This window comes from Lutra lutra, chromosome 2 (genome assembly GCF_902655055.1).
Source record: "Lutra lutra chromosome 2, mLutLut1.2, whole genome shotgun sequence".
Classification (NCBI taxonomy): Eukaryota; Metazoa; Chordata; class Mammalia; order Carnivora; family Mustelidae; genus Lutra; species Lutra lutra.
In genome coordinates, this window is record NC_062279.1 from 44868237 (window position 1) to 44888272 (window position 20036).

Consider the following 20036-nt stretch of genomic DNA (forward strand, 5'->3'; position numbering starts at 1 on the left):
CCCCTGGCCTCTTCTTTTCTCTCTAGCTGCCTTCCTTGGGGACATCGCCCTGGATGAGGAGGACCTCAGGGCCTTCCAGGCGCAGCAGGCTGTGGATCTTAGGCAGAGGGCAACCCACAGGTCTTCCGTCAAAACTGCAGGTATGCTGGGTATAGGCTGGCCCTCCTATGTCCCAGAAATGGGTTCCAGAATTGGAGAAACAAGGAACCTCCCTGTTTCCCAGCCAGGGTCTCTCAGGACAGAGGCTATGAGCTTGAACCCAGCATAATGGCTTGTCTTCCCTTGGGATAGCTTCATCCCTTCCCCAGAGGAACAGCAAGTGTAGACAAACCTGGGAGCTAGACCTGACATTCTTTTTGCTTATAGTTGACAAAGGACTTTCAAAAGCATTATCTAACTTAACTGTCCCCAGCCACCTGCACAGGTAGGCGTCAGGACAAGCCCTGCCTTGCAGATACAGAAACTAAGGCTTACGGGGGTAACGTGACTTGCTCACAATCACAGAGCTGGTCAGTGGCAGAGCTGGGACAGGAACCCAAGCCTTCTCACCCCAAATCTGAGGTTCTTTCGCTCAACACCCCAACCCCTTCTGGCTTCTCGTGCTCCCTCTTTGCAAGCCTTTACGCATCTTTCCAAGCCCATCTCCAGAGCTTCGCTGGGGAAACCTTCCCTGATCATCCCTCCACTCTCTGTTGACCAGGTCAGTGAACCATATTTCAATAGTTTTTTTTTTTTTTTAATATGTCTATCTTCCCTGCTGGACTCAAAGCTTTTCAAGGTCAGGGACAAGTCCTTTTCACCCTTGAGTGTGGCCCAAGCAGCTAGCAACCCACGTGGCCCTTGGGAATGGGTGAGAGAAGAGGAGGAGTCAGGGCACGGGCTGCTTCCATTCTGTCCAGCCTTGTCACTGCTCTGGAACGCGGTGCTGCCTCCAGGGAGCTCTCCATCTGCCAGAGATGGGGATTCTCACTTGGAGCCCATTCAGCTTACACTCTGCAGGGCTCAGGCAGTTGCCCTCTCCCCATGAGGGAGGATTGTGGCATGGGCAGCTGTACAGAGCTGGCCCTGGAGGGTGACATGGTGGCTTGATAACTGGAAAGGCTTCCTGGGCCTGAGAGAGGACCGGCAGACAGTACAGGCAGAAGGGAGGGGTTGGAGTGCCAGGGCCCATCACGAACCCACCAGGTGACTATGGGCAAATCTTCGGCCTCAGTTTTCTCATCTGTCCAGTATACATAGTGACACTTGCCCAGTGCACCCCAGAAAGCTACTATGTCACAGGAGAACGTGCATTTGGGAACACTTAAAGACATCAAGTTCCGTATGCTCCACAAGGAGGAAGTCTTATTAGGTGAGAAGGAAGCATTTCCTAGTCCCAAGCCCCCTGCAGTTCCTAGGAAATCAGTACACCATGGTTTTCCTTTTCAGTTATGCTCAATCCTCGCTCTCCATGGTAGTTATGAATAGAGCTATTGGACAACCTTGCTCCATAAAGTCTCTGTGAACACTGAATTCGCGACCCTAAGCCATTCGTCACTCCTAGGAGAAACGCAGTGTTCGCTTCCTGCCAGCCTCTTGTCATATGATTTTCATCAACTGATCGGTTTGTGACGCCGTCTTACGTGTACGTGTGTTTCTGTTTAAAGACCCCTGATTTAGGGGGGCCTGGGTGGCTCAGTTGGTAAAGCGACTGCCTTCAGCTTGGGTCATGATCTTGGAGTCCCGGGACTGAATCCCACATTGGGCTCCCTGCTCAGCAGGGAGTCTGCTTCTCCCGCTGACTTCTCTCCTCTCATGCTTTCTCTCTCTCATTCTCTCTCTCTCTCTCAAATAAATAAATAAAATCTTAAAAAAAAAAAAAGACCCCTGGTTTAACACATAGTGGATTCATTAACATGGAGCCATGGCTACAGCCCTCTGACTCATGACCGAATGAAAGTTCTGTAACACACGTATGTTCTCCATAAAGCGCATGAAATCCTTCTAGCACTCGGGACACCAGACAGCATGACAGTGCTTCAGCACCATCGGGGTGGACGGAAGTCATTTTAAACAGCAAAGTCACCAACAAAAAGCCCCCAAATGCAAGGAAAAAAAAAAAAAAGAGTGGCATTAAAAAGACTCTAAAAAGGATACTTATTGACAGCGTCACTTTGTTCCACCTGAGCTGGGTGGGCATGTGGGTGACTCATGCTCTTCTGCCCGGCTCTGCGCAGGTCGGCGAATAACCATGAGAAAGCGGACGGTATTGATTTGGGGATTACAAATAAGTTTTAGTGAGTGGGCGAATATGGAATCCCCCCAAAATGAGGATAGATTATATAATTTGTCTCCCCCGCCACCCCTTCATTCACTTGCTACCAACGTCTCTGTCTTCCAACCCCAGGAAATTCCTCTGCCCTCGACTGCCAGAGCACTGGTGGGCAGCTGCAGAGGAGAAGCCGTGGGAGATGGAGGGGCAGGTCCCGGAGCCGGCGGGCGGCCACATCCAGACCAGAGCGAGTGTGGCCAGATGGGGTCATCCCCTTTGTCATTGGGGGAAACTTCACTGGTGAGTGTGATTATGGGGGACAGGGGAGGGAGGAAGCCTGCGTCTGGACCTGACCGTGGGGCAGCCGGTCACGTGTAGGGATAGGAGTGGTACCTTCTGTGTACCTGTCCAATAACAGGCTGACACTCTAATAGTGCGTGGGCCCAGCTGGACCCTGTGATCCCCTTCATCCTGGCAGGTAGCCAGAGGGCAGTCTTCCGGCAAGCCATGAGGCACTGGGAGAAGCATACCTGTGTCACCTTCCTGGAGCGCACTGATGAGGACAGCTACATCGTATTCACCTACAGACCCTGCGGGTGAGCAGGGGCCCCTGGGCGCTGCACCCTCGGCCGTCATCCCAACCTACATTCTGCCCCGGGCACTGCTGCTGCCCCAACGGGACCTGACACTGCGTCACCTGTCTCCCCCCACCACCTCTGCCCTGGGACATCTCCCCAGGAGCGGCCCTGATGTGGCTATGACCCCTGCACACAGCCTGGGCATCCCGCGCTCAGGCCCCTCCCCCGCGCCTCGCTCCCCCGCCCCCCTGGCAGCCTCGCCCGGCCCCTGAGTGGATGCACTCCCCCAGCTCGGGACCGCCCCCCTGAGCTGGCCCCGCCCTCCAGGTGCTGCTCCTACGTGGGTCGCCGTGGCGGAGGCCCACAGGCCATCTCTATCGGCAAGAACTGTGACAAGTTCGGCATCGTTGTCCACGAACTGGGCCATGTCATCGGCTTCTGGCACGAACACACGAGGCCAGACCGGGACCGCCACGTCTCCATCGTGCGGGAAAACATCCAGCCAGGTAGCGCCTTGACCTTGGTGCCTAGCTGTGTGCTGCAGCAGCCCCGGGGGCCCCCAAGCTCCAGGGCCTCTGGTGGGGGTGAGAGCTGCTGCCTGGAGCCATCGCTTTTGGTCAGCTTAGTGGGCAGCCCTTGTCCAGGGCCCAGGTTTGTCCAGACCCCAGCCCTGAGGCTTCTGCTCCCTGCCAGGAGCAGCTCTGACACGGTTGATCAGTCATAGAGCTGCTTGGGGGCTGGGAGAGATCCTGGTCCTGGACGAGAGGCCATCGGGCAAGCCAGAGCCCAGCTGCCTTGGGGTGGCGGGGATTTGGTGGAGGGAATTGGCACATCCCCCATGCCCTCTCAGCCTTTCTCTTCACTTTTCCTCAGTCTTCTGCCCTTTGCCTAGTCTCTCCTCGAAGGGTTTTTTCTTTCTTGTTTCTCCAGGCTACCTCCCTCCCCTCCCATCCTGCTTCCTCCCTCCCTCCCAGGCCTCCTCCACCCTCCCTGGCTCACACCTCCCTATGGCTCTAGAAATGAGTGCTTCCTTCCCATACTCCCTGAGCCTTCCCTCCAGCCAGTCCTCGTTGACCCTGCCCCTCTGCTGGACAGACTCTTCTAGAGACCTACCCTTACCCCCAGACTTCCCTTGGCCACTCCCTGGACCCCCAGGTAGGGGGGGCACCTCTCAAATGCAGGGAGAACCCCACCCCTGAAAATGTGGCACTGCACCCCACACAGACCCACCCCCCCTACCCCCCCACACCTTTTTCCTGGTCTTCGCAGGGCAGGAGTATAACTTCTTGAAGATGGAGCTCCAGGAGGTGGAGTCCCTGGGGGAGACCTATGATTTTGACAGTATCATGCACTATGCCCGGAACACGTTCTCCAGGTGAGAGATGGGGCCTGGCCTCCTCTGGGGCAGCCCAGTCCTGCCCCCTGTAGGCCATTCTCTTTGGGCCTCTCATTTTGCACTAGGCTGCCCGACTGGGGCAGTCCCCAAGGACAAGCATGGACTTCCTGGTGGCTGCAGCCCCCAAGCAGAGGACCCGTGGGAGCTACCTGCCCTGCTGTCCTCTTCCATGCTGGGTCCATGGCCCGGCTGGGACTCACAAAGCCTAGTACCATGTAACTGAGGGCACCGGGCCCAGCAGGCTGAAAATCCAGCCACTCTACTGGCCGCCTAGATAAATGCCGTCGCCCCAGAGCTGTATCAGCCCAAGGGAGCTGAGCTTTCCCCTCATCTTTCAGCCAAAAGAGGCACATTTTCCTCACTGGGGTCATCCTTTCTAATCACTCTGCCTTTTTGTAACTGGCTAATTTGTACAAAGGCTTCCTCCTGCCCTGAACTAGCCTCTCTCTCCTGCTCACAAGTGCATGCATACTTACTCCTTTTCCTGGGCCCACATTCCCAGAAATCACAGCCAGAACCCCCTGAGGTAGTGGCCCAGCCTCTGGCCCCCACAGCTTCTCCTTAGCAAAGTGTGGGAAAAGGCCCCTCCCGCCTCCTCCTCAGGCTCCCCTTCCCGGCCTGGCCTTTCCCATGCCTGGCTCTTTCCTCATCCTCTGTCTGCTCTCCTGTTCTGTCCCAGCCCCTCCTCAGTCTCCCTGCCTCCAGACCTGAGGGAACAGAGACAGGAGGAAGGGTGGTGAGGTCATCCGCCACCCCCACCATGGCCACAGACCTCCCCTGGACATTTCCCACCACATCCCACCCTCCCCCCTGCCAAGTTCCACCCAACTGGGTGTGAGTCAGGGACCCTGGGGAGGTGGAGGGCCGCCTGCTTCCTTCGCCCTGTTCCTCCCAGATGGCAACACCCAGGACTTAGCAGGCAGGAAGTCAGGGGGGACAGGAGGCACTGATGGATTGGGAGTCATGGGGCTTTCCCCAGGGTCTGGTCTGGCCAGGGCGGAACTTGTCAAGAGCAGCCTGTAGCAGCAGGATGAGTGCGGGCCCTGGCAGTCCCAAGAGAGGGTTAGCACGAGGGGCTACGGAGCAAGGACTGGGAGAGGCTGGCCACATGATCAGCAGGGGTCCGTAGATCTCCTGATGCTGGACACTGCACCCAGACTGAGCCAGAGCACCAACAGGTCCCCAAGGCATGTGGAACCTGCGTCCCTGAACTCCCAGAGTATTCCTGGGGCTCCCCCAGGCTCCAGCCGTGTGGCTGCCACGGAGCAGGGTGGCTGCTGGTCAGTGGGCAGCATAATGACAGGGTGAGATATTTCCACCCGTCCCTGACCCTACGAAGGAATGTCTGGGCTCTGGCAGGGTCGTGACCTGGGTGCACACAGGCACGTCACCCGTCCTTCCATCAGACTCTCACCCAGGTCGGGCTTTTCCTCCTCAGGGGCATCTTCCTGGACACCATTGTTCCCAAGTACGAGGTCAATGGGGTGAAACCTCCCATCGGCCAAAGGACCCGGCTCAGCAAGGGGGACATCGCCCAGGCCCGCAAGCTCTACAAGTGCCCAGGTCGGGGCGAGGAGGGACGGGCCAGGGAGGGGTGGAGGACAGAGCCCCGAGGCAGCCAGTGGCCAGGGTCTGGGGCTGAGGATGCTAAAGCCATAAGTCTTAGGGAAGGCCAGAGGCTGCCTGGTGTTGGGGGTGGGAACACCCAGGCAGGGGCACTGTTCAAGATAAGGAACCAAACAGGGGCTGGGATTGGGTGGTGCTCCACCTTCTGGGGCTCTGGGAGAATAGGGCAGTCGGAGCAGTAAAGAGGGCTAGCAGCGCAATTCTCAGGAGTGGGGTAGAGCGAGGCCCACCAAAGGAACTGGACCTTTACTCTGGAAACCCTGTTGCCTTGACAACAGGGCATCCTGCAGCACTAGGCTGAAGAGGTCAGACCTGTGAGCTTATATGTGAGGAGCAGGGAGTGGATCTTAAAGGGACAGGGCCACCCTGGACTTCCTCCCCTTCTCAGACGTTCTTCTCCCAGTCAAAGGATGCCAGAGCTCAGGGTGGGAAGCCAGAAGGCTGGGGGGGATTGCGCATCTGCAGCCAGCAGTTCAGTCATTTCCTTTCCTTGACAGCCTGCGGAGAGACCCTACAAGACAGCACAGGCAACTTCTCCTCCCCCGAGTACCCCAATGGCTACTCCGCCCACATGCACTGCGTATGGCGTATCTCAGTCACACCCGGGGAGAAGGTAACCGAGCGTCTCCTCCTCTGTCAGGACCCCAGAGTAGGAGAACATAGTCCATTGTGGCTGTGAATGACCTACCTGGGAGATGTAGACCCATTCACCCCATAAAAAAAGGAGCACTGCCTCGAGGAGGGGCTTCTAGCCATCCTTGTAAGGGAAGGCTGGATCACAGAGAGCCCTTGCTACACAAGAGGCACTTTTCTGAGGGCTTCTCAGGCTCACCCACAGGGTTTTCACGTGGGATCTGGGCCCTTCACCCACCCTGCACTTCCCATGTCCTTCCATGCATTTTGACTGTTTCCAAAAGTCAGCGTTAAGACTTTATTTCCCTTGATTGGAACATGGCACTTAATGTACTTGTACAGTATGGAGCCCAGCTAGATTTCGTTCCTGGTCCTGTTGTCCAGTCCAGCAGCTCTCAGGACCATGTGGAATCCTCCATTCAGCAGGTAGCCGTCCCTCGTACTCTGTCCCGAATTGTCAATGACCATGTCTTCTGGGTCTTTGGAACCTGGTCTTTGACTGAAACACTGAACATGGCACAAATCAACGCAGATCCAAGATCCTTTTCTGAGCTGACATGGTTCATTGGCAGACTTTGGGCAGAGTTATTCCATTGGCTATGACACCCCTTAATATCACTACTAACCAGCCATGAGTCACTGCCTTGTTGACTGGGAAGTGAGCTTCTCAGACCATGCTTTTGTCATCTTCATATTCCTGGTACAGGAAGTAGTTGCTAAACACTGACTAGGTAGACAGACTGCCTTACCAAATCAAATCTACCGGTAGTAGATGGTAAAACGCCTTTTCAAATGGAAGTGACATTTGTCTGATACTTTGTTTCAAGTGAACCTGAACTGGTTCCTAGGATTCAAGTGTCTCCTTTCTAAATGGTGGCAGGCTGTCTGTTTAACTGGGGATTGACATTCAACTCAGTGGTTTGCAATTCCTAAAATTCACTCCAAACCCTCCTTCTAACGCAGGCACGCATACGCGCGCACACACCCCCCCCTTTTGAAAATTGGCAAAACTTTTGTTCTGAGCTCTCAAGATTACAGACACTGATCACATCTGTAAGTTATTTGATTGTCCTCTGATGTCATTTTTGAGCCTAGAGGCAAAAAGCCAGTTTAAAGAGGTGCTCCCCGACTCTCCTCCAATATGAATCGGTTTCCATTTCCTTTCCAAACTGTGCCTATTTTATTTTTCGCAATTGAAAGATCATTCTCATTTGTGCTAGACTTCTGTTGAGAGTTGAGTAATTCCATCACCTCTCTCAGTTAAAATTCTGTCACCCACCTTGAAAAGTCAACCCATCCCCTCCTTGTTATTATTCTTATTTTTTTAAATTCTGAATTGAACTTAAAATATTGCTGTCCTTTTTGCTGCCTCGTTCGGAGCATGCCCTGGCTTCCTTGATCCTTCTGCCAGAGGTCTCCACTGCTGCAGCCTTTGGAGATCTCACAGCGGATAACAATAAAAACAACTAACGGTTATTGACCGCATGATGGGCCAGGCATGTGTTAAATTCTTTATGTGTTATGTCTTGTAATTAACACAGTGACATTCTCGGCTGGTGCTCATGTCATTCCCGTTTTGCATATGAGAGAACAGACTTGGGAAAAATCAAGGAGCTGGCCCAAGAAACTGGATTACGACACGAAAATCCATGATTACAGTAGTGGGTATTCTAAAGCCTTGCTCTGTATCAACAATTGCTAAAGTGTTCTTCCCCAGACCCTTGTGCACACTGCTCACCCAGCACAGGGGGACGGAAAGAGGCACGAGGTAGGCCCGGCTCCAGGAACATAGAGTAGGGTAGAATATTGCCATCTTTCCTGTTTAGAAGATTTGCTCAGTCAGCAAGGATATGACAACTTGGTCAGGATCCGTCTCCTTCCCTGCGGTTCTGAGCTGGCATGGGCTGGCCCAAGTCTCCAGTAGACACATGGCTGGGCCACAGGAGCCTCTCTGTGCCTGGAGCCTCTTCCCTCTACAACTCCCCAGAGACTCTCCAGCCCTTTTCAGAGGGCTGCCTGGGGCTCCAGGGAGAGAAGAAGGCTACAGAGAAAAATTCCAGATTCATCAGTGCGTGGTTGCAGAGAGAGCAAAAGTAAAACTCGCTCCCAGTCCTGGATGCAGTTGTAGAGTCGTAAGTGAGCCAGAGTTGGACCCCCGGGGGACAGGTGCCCTTGAAGGGCTCTCGGAAGCTGGGGAGCTAGGGAGGATGGCATCGTGATGCCGCAGCTGCCATTCCTCGCTGTGCGTCCGCTATGTGCCAGGCAGAGTAGTAGGCATCTCGTGTGCATGACCTCGTTATTCCACTCATCTGTTTCGTGACGCAGGGGCTGTCATCTCTCAGGTATGGACGAGGGAGTCAGAACTCTGCCCAGGTTTACACAGGCAGTCGTGGTGGAACCAGCCTTCAGTTCCAGGACTGCCCTACTCCAAAGTCTATGCTCTTTCAACAGTCACTCTGGGATAAACCCGCCGCCGTTCAGGGGTGGACTTTGATGTCTCTCCTGGGCTGAGAGGTTGTTTTCACTCGCTCTCCACTTCTCTGCTTATTGCCAAAAGTACGCGTGATATGTGCATTTTACCTTATATGGTTACCTTATATGGCAAGTCAGGGATATGTCAGTCAGAGAAGAGAGAGCCCGGTTGGAAGCCTTCTTTTAGAACCCCCAAGTGTCCACACTGTGCGTCATTAGCAGCTGCTCCAAAGAGGACTGACAGTGTCTCTCAAACCACAAACCCAGCTCCTTCTGAGCAGGAAAGTGGTTTTAGGAGATCACGATCTACTGTCGCAAAGAAGCTGAGAAGATAAGAACTGAAAATGTCTCTTGGATTTGGCAGTAGTGTCCACCCCCATTCCCATCCCTGCCTTGTGATAACCTTCCTGTTCTTCAAGTTCCCACTCAGATTCCGCCTCCTCTGTCATGTCTTCTCTGAACCCCACCTCCCATCCCCCAGCTGGGAGAGGGGAGCCCTCCCTCCTCTGGCAACCCGTGCAGGACCCTCCCCTGAGCTCCTGCTTCCCCGTGCTGAAGGGCGTGGGGCTCTGAAGGCGAAGGCCAAGCTGACCCTCATTCTTGGCGCAACTGTTCAGCCAAATCGAGCGGCGGGCCTGGGGAGGCCACATGGAGTGGTGGTTCAGGGTGTGAGTTGAAGAGCCAGAGTTGAAGAGTGTCTGGGTCTGACTCCGGTCTGCTGTGCTGTTTACCGGATATATGATCTCGGGGAAGTTGCTTAACCACTCTGGGCTTTGTTTCCCCATTTGTAACGTGGGCCTGGTGGTAGTGCCTCCATCAGGGGGCTGATGATACAAGGATTAAACAAGTTCATGTACGTGAAGTGCTTAGAGCAGCACCTAGCACGTGGTGAGGGTTCAATCGAGGCTAGCTGTTATTATCATTCTGTTAACGGAGAAATCCCTGGTCAACCTCCCCAGGTTCCACATCCCCCATCTGCCTCCCTCTACTTCCAGTTTCTGGAATGAACCCATTTCAAAGTTCAAAATCTTAGGCAAACTCAGCTCCAGTAGTGAAATTAACTTTTTTTGAGTGACGTACACTGTAGTATGTATGTGTGGCCTGCATGTACATTGTATGTGTGACTCTTACATGCGTCAGTGTTACAAACCTTACGTATGTTAGCTCCCTGAGTCCTGTGAGGTAGGTCTATGACCATTGCCATCCTACAAAGAAGGGAATGGAGGCCCAGAGGTGTGAAATGATGGACCTCAGCGGTCCAGCAAGGCAGACAGAAGCCAGGCCGTGGGTCCCCAGGAGTCGACATATTGTCCCAGTTGCTCCCTGACGGCAGCCCACAAACGTGATGCGTACCTCCCATGTGCAGGGTGCACTTGGAGACCCCGCACGCTGTATCTCATTTAATCCCCCAGCTCCTCAGGCTCGCCTCCACGTTTTAGACAAAGACACCGAGGCACAAGGAAATCAGGCCACGGGCCCAGAGTCACCAGCCAGGAAGTGGTGGAGCAGGCCAGGTTTTCTTTGGCCAAGGGCAGTGACCCTGCCACCAGAACACAGCTGTTTCCACATGACAGAAGCTGTTACAACACTTAATTAGACAGCTCTGGTCTCAATATAGCCATGGCCGTGCCTCCCTGGAGGGTGACCCTAACCGCCAGCACAGGTCTCTTCCTCCTGAGTGAGGCGACCGCGGGTTCCTCCTGCCCCGTGGGAGGTCTCGGGTGGGCCCTTTGGGACAGTGCTGGCTGGGCGTGGTCTCCTCAGAGGCTGTGAATTTATCCGCCCCGAACAGAGCCCGAGTTGTTCCCATGGATGACAGGAAAGTTGCTGCTGTTCTTAGCCCAGCTGCTGACCAAATTGATTGGCAGACCCGGGGAGGCCACATGGAATCATGGTGAGGGGTGTAAGCTGAAGAGCCAGAGCTCTCTCCCTGGGCCCTCTGCTTTCCTTCTTCCGTCCAGCAACTTCTTAAAAGAGAGTTTTGTTATTTGTCAGATAGAAGGATGATGTATCCGTGCTGTAAGAATTTTGAAAAATAGAAGAATTCCTAAGGTAAAAAGTGGATATTCTCCCCTGGATTCTCCTTCAAATCCCACTCTTCAGAGGCAACTAGGCATGAGTAACACTTGCTAGGTCCTTGCAGACCCTTTCGAGTACGTTTGTGTGCATGTGTGTATGGATATATGGTCTCAGGTACCTTCTTTTCACTCAACAGTTAATTGTGGTCAGGGTTCCGTGTCCACAAATCAACTTCTACCTCAGGCATGTTCATGGCCGCTTCGCATGCTGTCATCCCCATTTCTCTTCACTGCTCGGCCATCCCCTGTAGGTCTTCACTGTTGGATGTTTCATTTTAGCTTTTTATAAGTTTCTAGTATTAACCAAAATCACTACAGTAAATATCTCAAGATTTAGATCTTTATGCACTGGGGCAAACGTATCTGTAAAATAGATTCCTAAAAGCAAAATTCTATTCAAGAAGTATTTATGAAGCAACTCCTACATGCCATGCACCAAAGATTCTGTAATGAATTAAAATTCTTGGCCTTGAAGGATTTACAGTTTGGCAGGGTTGGAGGACAGGCAAGCAAATAAAAAGTAAACGCAGTAAGTTAGGTGATCGATGTCATGAAGGCAAGCAGCAGTAGGAGATAAAGGAGCGAAGTGGGGATTACTATTGCATGTGGGAAGGCCTCATTCACATCAGGTGAGTTGGAGGAGAAATGGACAGGAAATGAGGGAACACTTTGGGCAGATAGCTGGGAAGAGCTTCTAGGCAGCAAATGCAAAGGCCCTGAGGCAGGAGCAGGCTTGGTATGTTTGAGGACCAGCAAGGCCAATGTGGCCACAGCCAAGTAAGCAAGGAGGGCATTGTGGGGAGAGATAGCGGGGCGTTAGACCACAGATGGCCTTAGAGGACATGGAGAAGACTTTGGATTTTACTCTGAATAACATGCATTAAAGGATTTTGAGCAGTGGGGAGATAAGATCCGGTTTCATCATGAAAGGCCTGCTGTGGTGAGAGGTAGTATCAAGAGTAGGGACTACTGAACTAATCTTGGAAAAAGTTGATGGCAGGGCCAGGACCGCGAGTCAAGAAGGGGAACGGGTGGTTTGAGGACAGAAGGGGAGGCTGTAAAAGGTGGGCCTGGCAGCTCGAAGGGCCAGTCAGTCTCACATTTCAAGGGAGACAGTCAATGTGCTTGTATTTCCTCTAGCCACTACATTTGACCATCTGGGAAGAGGCACAGAGTAGGTAGAAGTTGGATTTAATCAGGGATTTTCAGGAAGAGGAGAAAGTTGAGGTCCTTTGCAAGGAGGTAATGATAAAGTTAGACCATGGATTTGCTGGTCTTTGCCACTTCCTCTGTGTCCTATTTCAGCATTTTCTAGAAAGATAAAATGTTGGGCACACTGTCTCCAGAGCAAGAGCCAGATTTTCAACATCAGTTTTTTTAAAATATGAGGACTTCTATCTGGATAATAACAATAGCTCTCATGATGACTGGTAACAATCATTGAGAGTAATATAGGCACTTTTCCAGACCTGGGCTTGTTTGGTTACATCCCAGAGAACCACAATTAAGAAACACTTCCCCAAACACAAACACATTTCAGCCCATGTTACGAATCAAAAGAAGAGAAGTAGGATAGGTGTGGGTCCCAAGCTAGGCAAGGAGAGATGTGAGTACGTGAAGGTAGAAGGCAGGAAAACCCCATAGGCTCTGGCTGACGGTCCTGGTGAATTGGAAGGGTTGCTGGACTCTGTAGAGAGCGGTGAGCGAGGACAGATGGGGGCACATGGCCGGACGGTGGGCTCCTCGAAGCTGAGCTTCTGGGGGAGGAGGCACAGTTACTGGTGAGAACAAGGTCTAGGGCATGATGTGCCACGTGTGAAGAAGAGGTGGGGAGAGGAGGTCATGGCGGAGAGGCCAGGAAATGGGAAGCATCATCTAGGTGGATGTGGAAATCACTGAACATTCTGAAGGGGTCCGTGTCAGGGAGTGACAGCGAGCCAGAGCTCTTCCCTGAACCTCGACCATCACAGCTTTGATGACAGGCTATGGACCATGGTCGCCAGTGCCTGCTTTGGGATCATTTTCATTCTCGCCTCTGCTCTGCCTGCCTCTAACTCAGCCATGTGCCAAAGGGGAGACAGATCTCCTTATTTTCTTTTCCTCCAGCAGGGAAGCCAGCTAGATCTAACATGTGGGCCCGGTGGGCACGGGACACATCCCTTAGGTCACAGCGAACCGTTCCCTGGAGTTCCCTGCTTGTTGGACTCTAAAGAAACAAGAGGCTTTGGGGCACATTCTGGAAACTACTAAAGCAATTTCCCTCTGGTCAGTGTGCTTCTCTACCTATTAGTATGTGTACCTGCCGGGGAGAGTTGGACATTACCAAAGTGTCAAACGTCCCTCCAGTGTGACGTGACCAGCTGGAGTTCATGCTCAGGAGGCACTCAGGGCAGTGGCGATGAGCTCCCATGTCAGGGTAACGTGCTCTTTCCTCGGATCATGCTCGGGGCCACTGAGGTCAGAGAGCTTGGGTGATTTACCCAAGGACTCACATCGGGAAATGCAGAGGTGACATCCCAGCTCAGGCCCATGTGTGTGGAGTCTGAGTTTTTTTACTAAGTGAGATTTTCAGATGTATATATCCTTCTGAATCCTAAGCCCCTTGACAGGGACAGACCTGAAACCCATTCACAGGAAGCATTCGGACCCGGTATTCCCCTCAGCCGCTAGGATGGCCCCCTGCCTGGGAACGTTGTTCAATATATATGTGACCACAGTGACTCAGCCCTTCTTCTCTGCCTCTCCTCTCTGGACCCTTCATTCCCATTCCAGAGTCCCCGATACCCACACCCCTCCCACTGAGGCGGCATTCCTCTAAAGGTGCTGGATTCGTGTTACTGAACTTGACCGGGAGGAGAGCTGGGTCGAGGCGGAAGCAATGGCTCCTCTCGAAGGGAATAAGAAAAATGAGACATTTTACTTATTAGATTCCACAAGGCTACATATATTGAGAACCAGGATGTCTGAGAAGGATGCTGGCCGTCATTGGCAGACAACTGGGGAGAGGAGGGACGTTTCTGTGCCCGGAGCTCATTTTCGGGACCTCTTCACTATTCACAGAGGGGAAGGCAGGCCCCCACCATGGGCTGGCAGGCGAGGCTGGTGAGGCGTAGGGGGCTGCGTAACTCTCCTCCTCTTCCCATGTCCCCTAGATCATTCTGAACTTCACGTCCATGGATCTGTATCGCAGCCGCCTGTGCTGGTATGACTATGTGGAGGTCCGGGACGGCTTTTGGAGGAAGGCGCCCCTCCGAGGTAACGCAGGAGCCCACCCCTTCCCCCGCCTCCTCTGTGGCTGTGGCAGTGTATGATTTGCAAATATCATCTCCCATTCAGTGAATTGCTTTTTTGTCTTGTTGACAGTTTCCCTCACTATGCAAAAGCTTTTGGTTTGATGTGGCTAATTCCTTCTTAAGAACTACTTAAATCACAGTTTCTTCATCCTCTGCTGAAACCCAAAGCCTGGCCAAGGGTGATCTGGCCACCCTGGTGTGGGAGCCAAGAGTCCTGGCAGAACTAGTGCCTTCTAGCTCTATCACTAAATCCCTTTCCCAATCTGGACCTCAGAGTCCTCGGTACGGGCTTCTGGGCCTCCTGCCGGGGTAAAGCTCAGTGTGTGGGTCACAGGAGTCATACAAGTGGACACAGGGAGACAGACAGGCACAACTCCCCAGCTCCAGGCTCTCCTCCTCATCTGGGCACTTTCAGAGGCTCCATTTTCTCTCTCTGCAAGGTCTGGCTTAAGGGTGTCCACAGGGTAGCCTGGCACACTGTGGGGGCTCCCCACCTGGAATAGTGGCCCCCACTTGCTTGCACAGGATACTTTGTCCCTTGTTGGTGAGGGGAGTGGTGAGTGAGCAGGGGGTGAGTATTCAGAAGCATGGGACAGAAGATGCTTTAATGGCATGGAGTTAGGGCTAAGAGAGGCTTTTCCTTCAAGCCTGAGGAGCTGTGTGAATTCTCCTCCAATCTGGACATACTCCTAAGTTGCCCAGGACTGCCCATTAGCGTTAGAACCTTTGTTCCACAGCCCGGCCTGAAGCAGGCTGATGAATCATCGCTATCCATCTCTTTATGATATTCGAATACTTCTTATTAGTCACCCAAAGCAGCTGTCATTACAACACTTCCTCCTGCAGATGTGGAAACGTTTCCAAGATTCCACTTACTTTCTCGTAACTTGCATTCCTAGGTCAGCACCCTCTGTCCCTTGCCGAAGGTTGGGCAACGCCCAATCTTATTTGGAACACGCAGGTCATCCCTCGTTGATTCTTGACTACCAAGAATTCCACAAATGGCCAGCCCCATCTGCTGACACGGATCCTTGTCAGGGTTTATTTCAAAGGGGACATTTTCTGACCCAATCCCTGGATTCTAGGATTTCCTTGGGTTCCTCTGACATCTCTTGCATTTGGTCAGATGAAAACATTAGTAATGTCCAAAGAAAACTGTGTTCATTCTTGGTGATCACTTGTTTGCATGGAGATCAAATGAGAACAGTAATGGCGGTAATATGTTCCTTTAAAAAAAGTAAATAAAACACAGATACAGCTGGTTATCGTAAGAAGCCCCTTTCCTCCCTGAACTCATATTCCATCCCACAGGTGCACAGAACCCTCTAGAAGTCTAGTACTCTCTGGCTCTTCAAGGCCATGCTAGGTCCATGCTAGGCCCTGGACCAGACTCAGACCAGATGCAGGGTCTTGGGAATTCATGCCAAGTGCAGAGCAGGGCCAGAGCCCCTGAGCCCCCTGCAGCAGCAGAACTGGCTTCCTGGAGCAGGGAGGTGAGAATGACCTGCTTTAGGCCTCATTGCCCTCTGTCCACACTGTCTGCACAGGCCGCTTCTGTGGGGGCAAACTACCCGAGCCCATTGTCTCCACTGACAGCCGCCTCTGGGTGGAGTTCCGCAGCAGCAGCAACTGGGTCGGGAAGGGCTTCTTTGCCGTCTATGAAGGTACTGAGGAAGAGTGACAGGAGGAGTCAAATATGGGGTCCCCGGGCATCCCAGAACCGCTTGCTCCTGGCACCCCAGGGGCAAGGTTGAGGGCCCATGAGGGAGGAAGCAGAGATCCTGGTGGGATTGGCCAGGCCCCGGGGGCACTGAGAATCGGGGAGGCCTGTGGGAAGGTCTGGAGGAGGGGGAGAGAGGGGCTCTTGAGTTGGGCAGAGCATCCTAACTGACCTCGCTCTGTGTCCCCGAAGCCATCTGTGGGGGAGATGTGAAAAAGGACAATGGCCATATCCAGTCACCCAATTACCCTGACGACTACCGGCCCAGCAAAGTCTGCATCTGGCGGATCCAGGTGTCTGAAGGCTTCCACGTGGGCCTCACCTTCCAGTCCTTCGAGGTAGGTCAGGCACACCTCTTCGTGGGCTTCCAGGTGTTGGGCCTGGCAACCGCCCCTCCCCCTGCTGACCGAGCCCCAACCCTCAGATCGAGCGCCACGACAGCTGTGCCTACGACTACCTGGAGGTGCGTGATGGGCACAGCGAGAGCAGCACCCTCATCGGACGCTACTGTGGCTATGAGAAGCCCGACGACATCAAGAGCACGTCCAGCCGCCTCTGGCTCAAGTTCGTCTCTGACGGATCCATTAACAAAGCCGGTTTTGCTGTCAATTTCTTCAAAGGTGCTCCCTCCCATTCCCCACGCAGCCCACCCCCTGCGGCAGATCCAGCCCCTTCATTCCTTTTGCTAGTATTTAAAATTGTCTGGTGTTGTGTGGTCAGAAGCCTTCGCGTGAGATCTGTCCTGTGTCCACAGGTCGAAACGTGCTCAACAGCTTGCTCATCTTGCTTGACTGACCCTTTATGTGGGTTGATCAGCAACTCCCATCTTCCCCCTCCCCCAGCCCCTGGCAACATCATTCCACTCTATCTCTTCGTACTTATTTCTTGGACTTGACTATTTTAGACAGCTCATGTAAGTGGAATCCTGCAGTTCTCTGTCTGCCACTGGCTTCTTTTACTCAACAGAATGTCCTTAATGGGCGCCTGGGTGGCTCAGTGGGGTAGGCGTCTGTCTCTTGATTTTGGCTCGGGTCCTGGGACAAGCCCTGAGTCAATGTGGAGTCTCCTTGAGATTCTCTCTCTCCCCCTCCCTCCGCCCTTTCCCCCACTCATGCTCTCTCTCTTTCTCTCTCTTTCAAATAATCTTAAAAAAAAGATAATGTCCTTAAGATTCATCCATACTGCATATGGCAGAATTTCCTTCTTTTTTTAAGGCTGAATAGTATTCCACGGTGTGTCCAGAACACATTTTTTAAATTGAAGGATACTATGGTGAGTGCTGTGAAGTGCATAAACCTGGTGATTCACAGACCTGTACCGCTGGGGCTAATAATTTTTAATAAAAAATTAAAAATTTTTAAAAAATTAAAAAAAAAAGAAATCGAAGGATAATTGACATACCATATCCTATTAATTTCAAGCATTCAAGCATAGTGATTCAACATTTATGTACATTACAAAATGGTCACCATAGTGAGTCTAGTTGCCATCTGTCCCCTTACAAAGTCGTTACCATCTTATGGACTCTACCCTACACTGTACCTTACATCCCCCGTCTTCGTTTATTTTATAGCTGGAAAACTATATGTCTTAATCCCCTTCACCTGTCTTGTTCATCTCTCCAGTCCCTCCCCTCTGGCACCCATCGGTTTGTTCTCTGTGTCTATGAGTCTGTCCCCGTTCTGTGTTGTTTGTTCACTGTTTTGGTTTCAGGTTGCACGTCTAAGTGGAAGCATAAGGCATTTGTCTTTCTCTGTCTATAGCTTATTTCACCTAGTATGAATTCACTTATTCCGTGGTGTCACAAATGGCAAGGTTTCATCCTCCCCATGGCTGAACGGCTCTCCCCCATCTTCTTTATCCATTGATCTATCAGTGGACCCTTCGGGTGTTCCCATAGCTTTGCCGCTGTAAATCACGTCGCAGTGGGCAGGGGGGTGCATGTATCTCTTCGAATCGCTGTTTCATCTTCTGTGGATAAATACCCAAAAGTGGAATTGCTGGATCATATGGCATTTCTATTTTTAACTGCTTGAGGAACCTCCATACTGTTTTCCACAGTGGCTGCACCAATTTGCATTCCCACCCACAGTGCAGAAGGGTTCTCGTTTCTCCACTCCTCCACCAACACTTATTATTCTTATCGTTCTGATACTACCCATTCTGACAGGCGTGAGGTGGTAGAGCTCACTGTGGTCTTGATCTGCATTTCCCTGACTATGAGTGATGTTGAGCATCTTTCCATGTGTCTCTTGGCCATCTGGATGTCTTCTTTGGAGAAATATCTGTGCAGATCTTCTGACCATTTTTCAATCAACAGTTTTTTTTTTTTTAATATTGGGTTTTATGAGTTCTTTATATATTTTGGATATGAACCACTTATTACATATGACATTGGTAAATATCTTCTCCCATTAAGCTGCCTTCTCATTTTACTGAAAGTTACTTTCACTGTACAAAAGCCTTCTAGTTTGACATCATCGCATTTGTTTATTTTGCTTTCATTGTCCTTACCTGAAGAGACAGAGCCCCCCAAAATATCACTATGACCAGTGTCTGAGAGCTTACTGCCTGTGTTCTCTTCTAGGAGTTTTATGGTTTCAGGACTTACATTTAAGTCTTTAACCCATTTTTAGTCTCTTTCTGTGTATAGTGTAAGAGTCCAGTTGCATTCTTTGGCATGTAGGTGTCCAGTCTGCCTATTTATTAAAGAGACTCTCGGGGGGTGCCTGGGTGGCTCAATGGGTTAAGCCTCTGCCTTAGGCTCAGGTCATGATCTCAGGGTCCTGGGATCGAGCCCCGCTTTGGGCTCTCTGCTCAGCAAGGAGCCTGCCTCCCCCTCTCTCTGACTGACTCTCTGCCTACTTGTGATCTCTCTCTCTCTCTCTCAAATAAATAAATAAATCTTAAAAAAAAAAAAAAGAGAGAGAGACTCTCGGGGTGCCTGGGTGGCTGAGTTGGTTAGGCATCTACCTTCAGGTCCAGTCATGAGCCTGGGGTCCTGGGATCGAGTCTCACATCAGGTTCCCTGCTCAGCAAGGAGCCTGCTTCTTCCTCTCCCTCTGCCTGCCACTCTCCCTGCTTGTGCTCTCTCTCACTCAGTCTCTCAAATGAATAAACCAAATCTTTAAAAAAAAAAAAGAAAGAGAGAGAGACTGTCTTTTCCCCATTGTATATTCTTGCCTCCTTTGCCATAGGTTAATTGACCACATAATCATGGGTTGTTGTTTTTTTTCCTGGACACTCTATTCTCTTCCATTGATCTAGTTTTCTATTTTTGTGCCACTACCATACTGTTTTGATTGATTGATTTTTTTTTTTAGAGTTGATTGATTTGTTTTTGATTATAGCTTTGTAGCACAGTTTGGATTATGGGAGCATGCTACCTCTAGCTTTGTTCTTTCTCAAGATTGCTTTGGCTGTTCAGAATCTTTTGTGGTTCCGAACAGATTTCAGGATCATGTGTTATGCTCTGTGAAAAATGGCATATTGATGGGGATTGCATCAGATCTGTAGATTGCTTTGAGTGGTATGGATGTTGCAACAGTGTTAATTCTTCCCATCCCCTACCACATTTTCTTTATCCTTATCTGTCTGTGGACATTTAGCCTGTTTCTACATCTTGGCTCTTATGATATTGCTGCGGTGACTTCACACGTTCTTTATTCAGCCATTCGACAACAGGCTCTAGGAGGAGTGCATAGACCCTGGTGCCCTGCCCTTGAACTTACGGCCTAACTGGGGAGAAAAATGTGAATTCCACTGAAAAACTGCATATCTCATTGAGTAAACGACAAAGTTATGTAAAAGTAGTTGACACATGGTAGGTGCTGAGCTATGAACTGAAATAATAACTCAAGAGTGGGCCTAAAGTCCAGAAGTTTGTGTGGAAGACATGCCAATGAGGCCCAGAGGCAGGGAGTGATGTAGAAGCTTGGGGAGGAAGCCAGACAGTGTGGAGATGTCTTTCCCGGTGTCACAGGGGCCGG

The 20036-nt window shown here is 51.6% G+C and overlaps 1 protein-coding gene across 3 annotated transcripts in view; it reads left to right on the forward strand.

Annotated features, from left to right (window-relative positions):
• Positions 1-20036, forward strand: part of BMP1 (bone morphogenetic protein 1) — a 42245-nt gene that overhangs the window by 7455 nt on the left and 14754 nt on the right. For 2 of the 3 annotated variants that reach the window (XM_047717315.1, XM_047717318.1), the window contains exons 2-12: positions 27-140; positions 2387-2551; positions 2730-2847; positions 3157-3335; positions 4099-4204; positions 5664-5788; positions 6349-6464; positions 14187-14289; positions 15875-15991; positions 16240-16385; positions 16472-16667. In XM_047717315.1, the coding sequence (XP_047573271.1) occupies positions 27-140; positions 2387-2551; positions 2730-2847; positions 3157-3335; positions 4099-4204; positions 5664-5788; positions 6349-6464; positions 14187-14289; positions 15875-15991; positions 16240-16385; positions 16472-16667 (1485 nt within the window). Of the gene's footprint in view, positions 1-26; positions 141-2386; positions 2552-2729; positions 2848-3119; positions 3336-4098; positions 4205-5663; positions 5789-6348; positions 6465-14186; positions 14290-15874; positions 15992-16239; positions 16386-16471; positions 16668-20036 lie in introns of those variants that run through there. The other variant, XM_047717316.1, reaches the window with a different exon arrangement.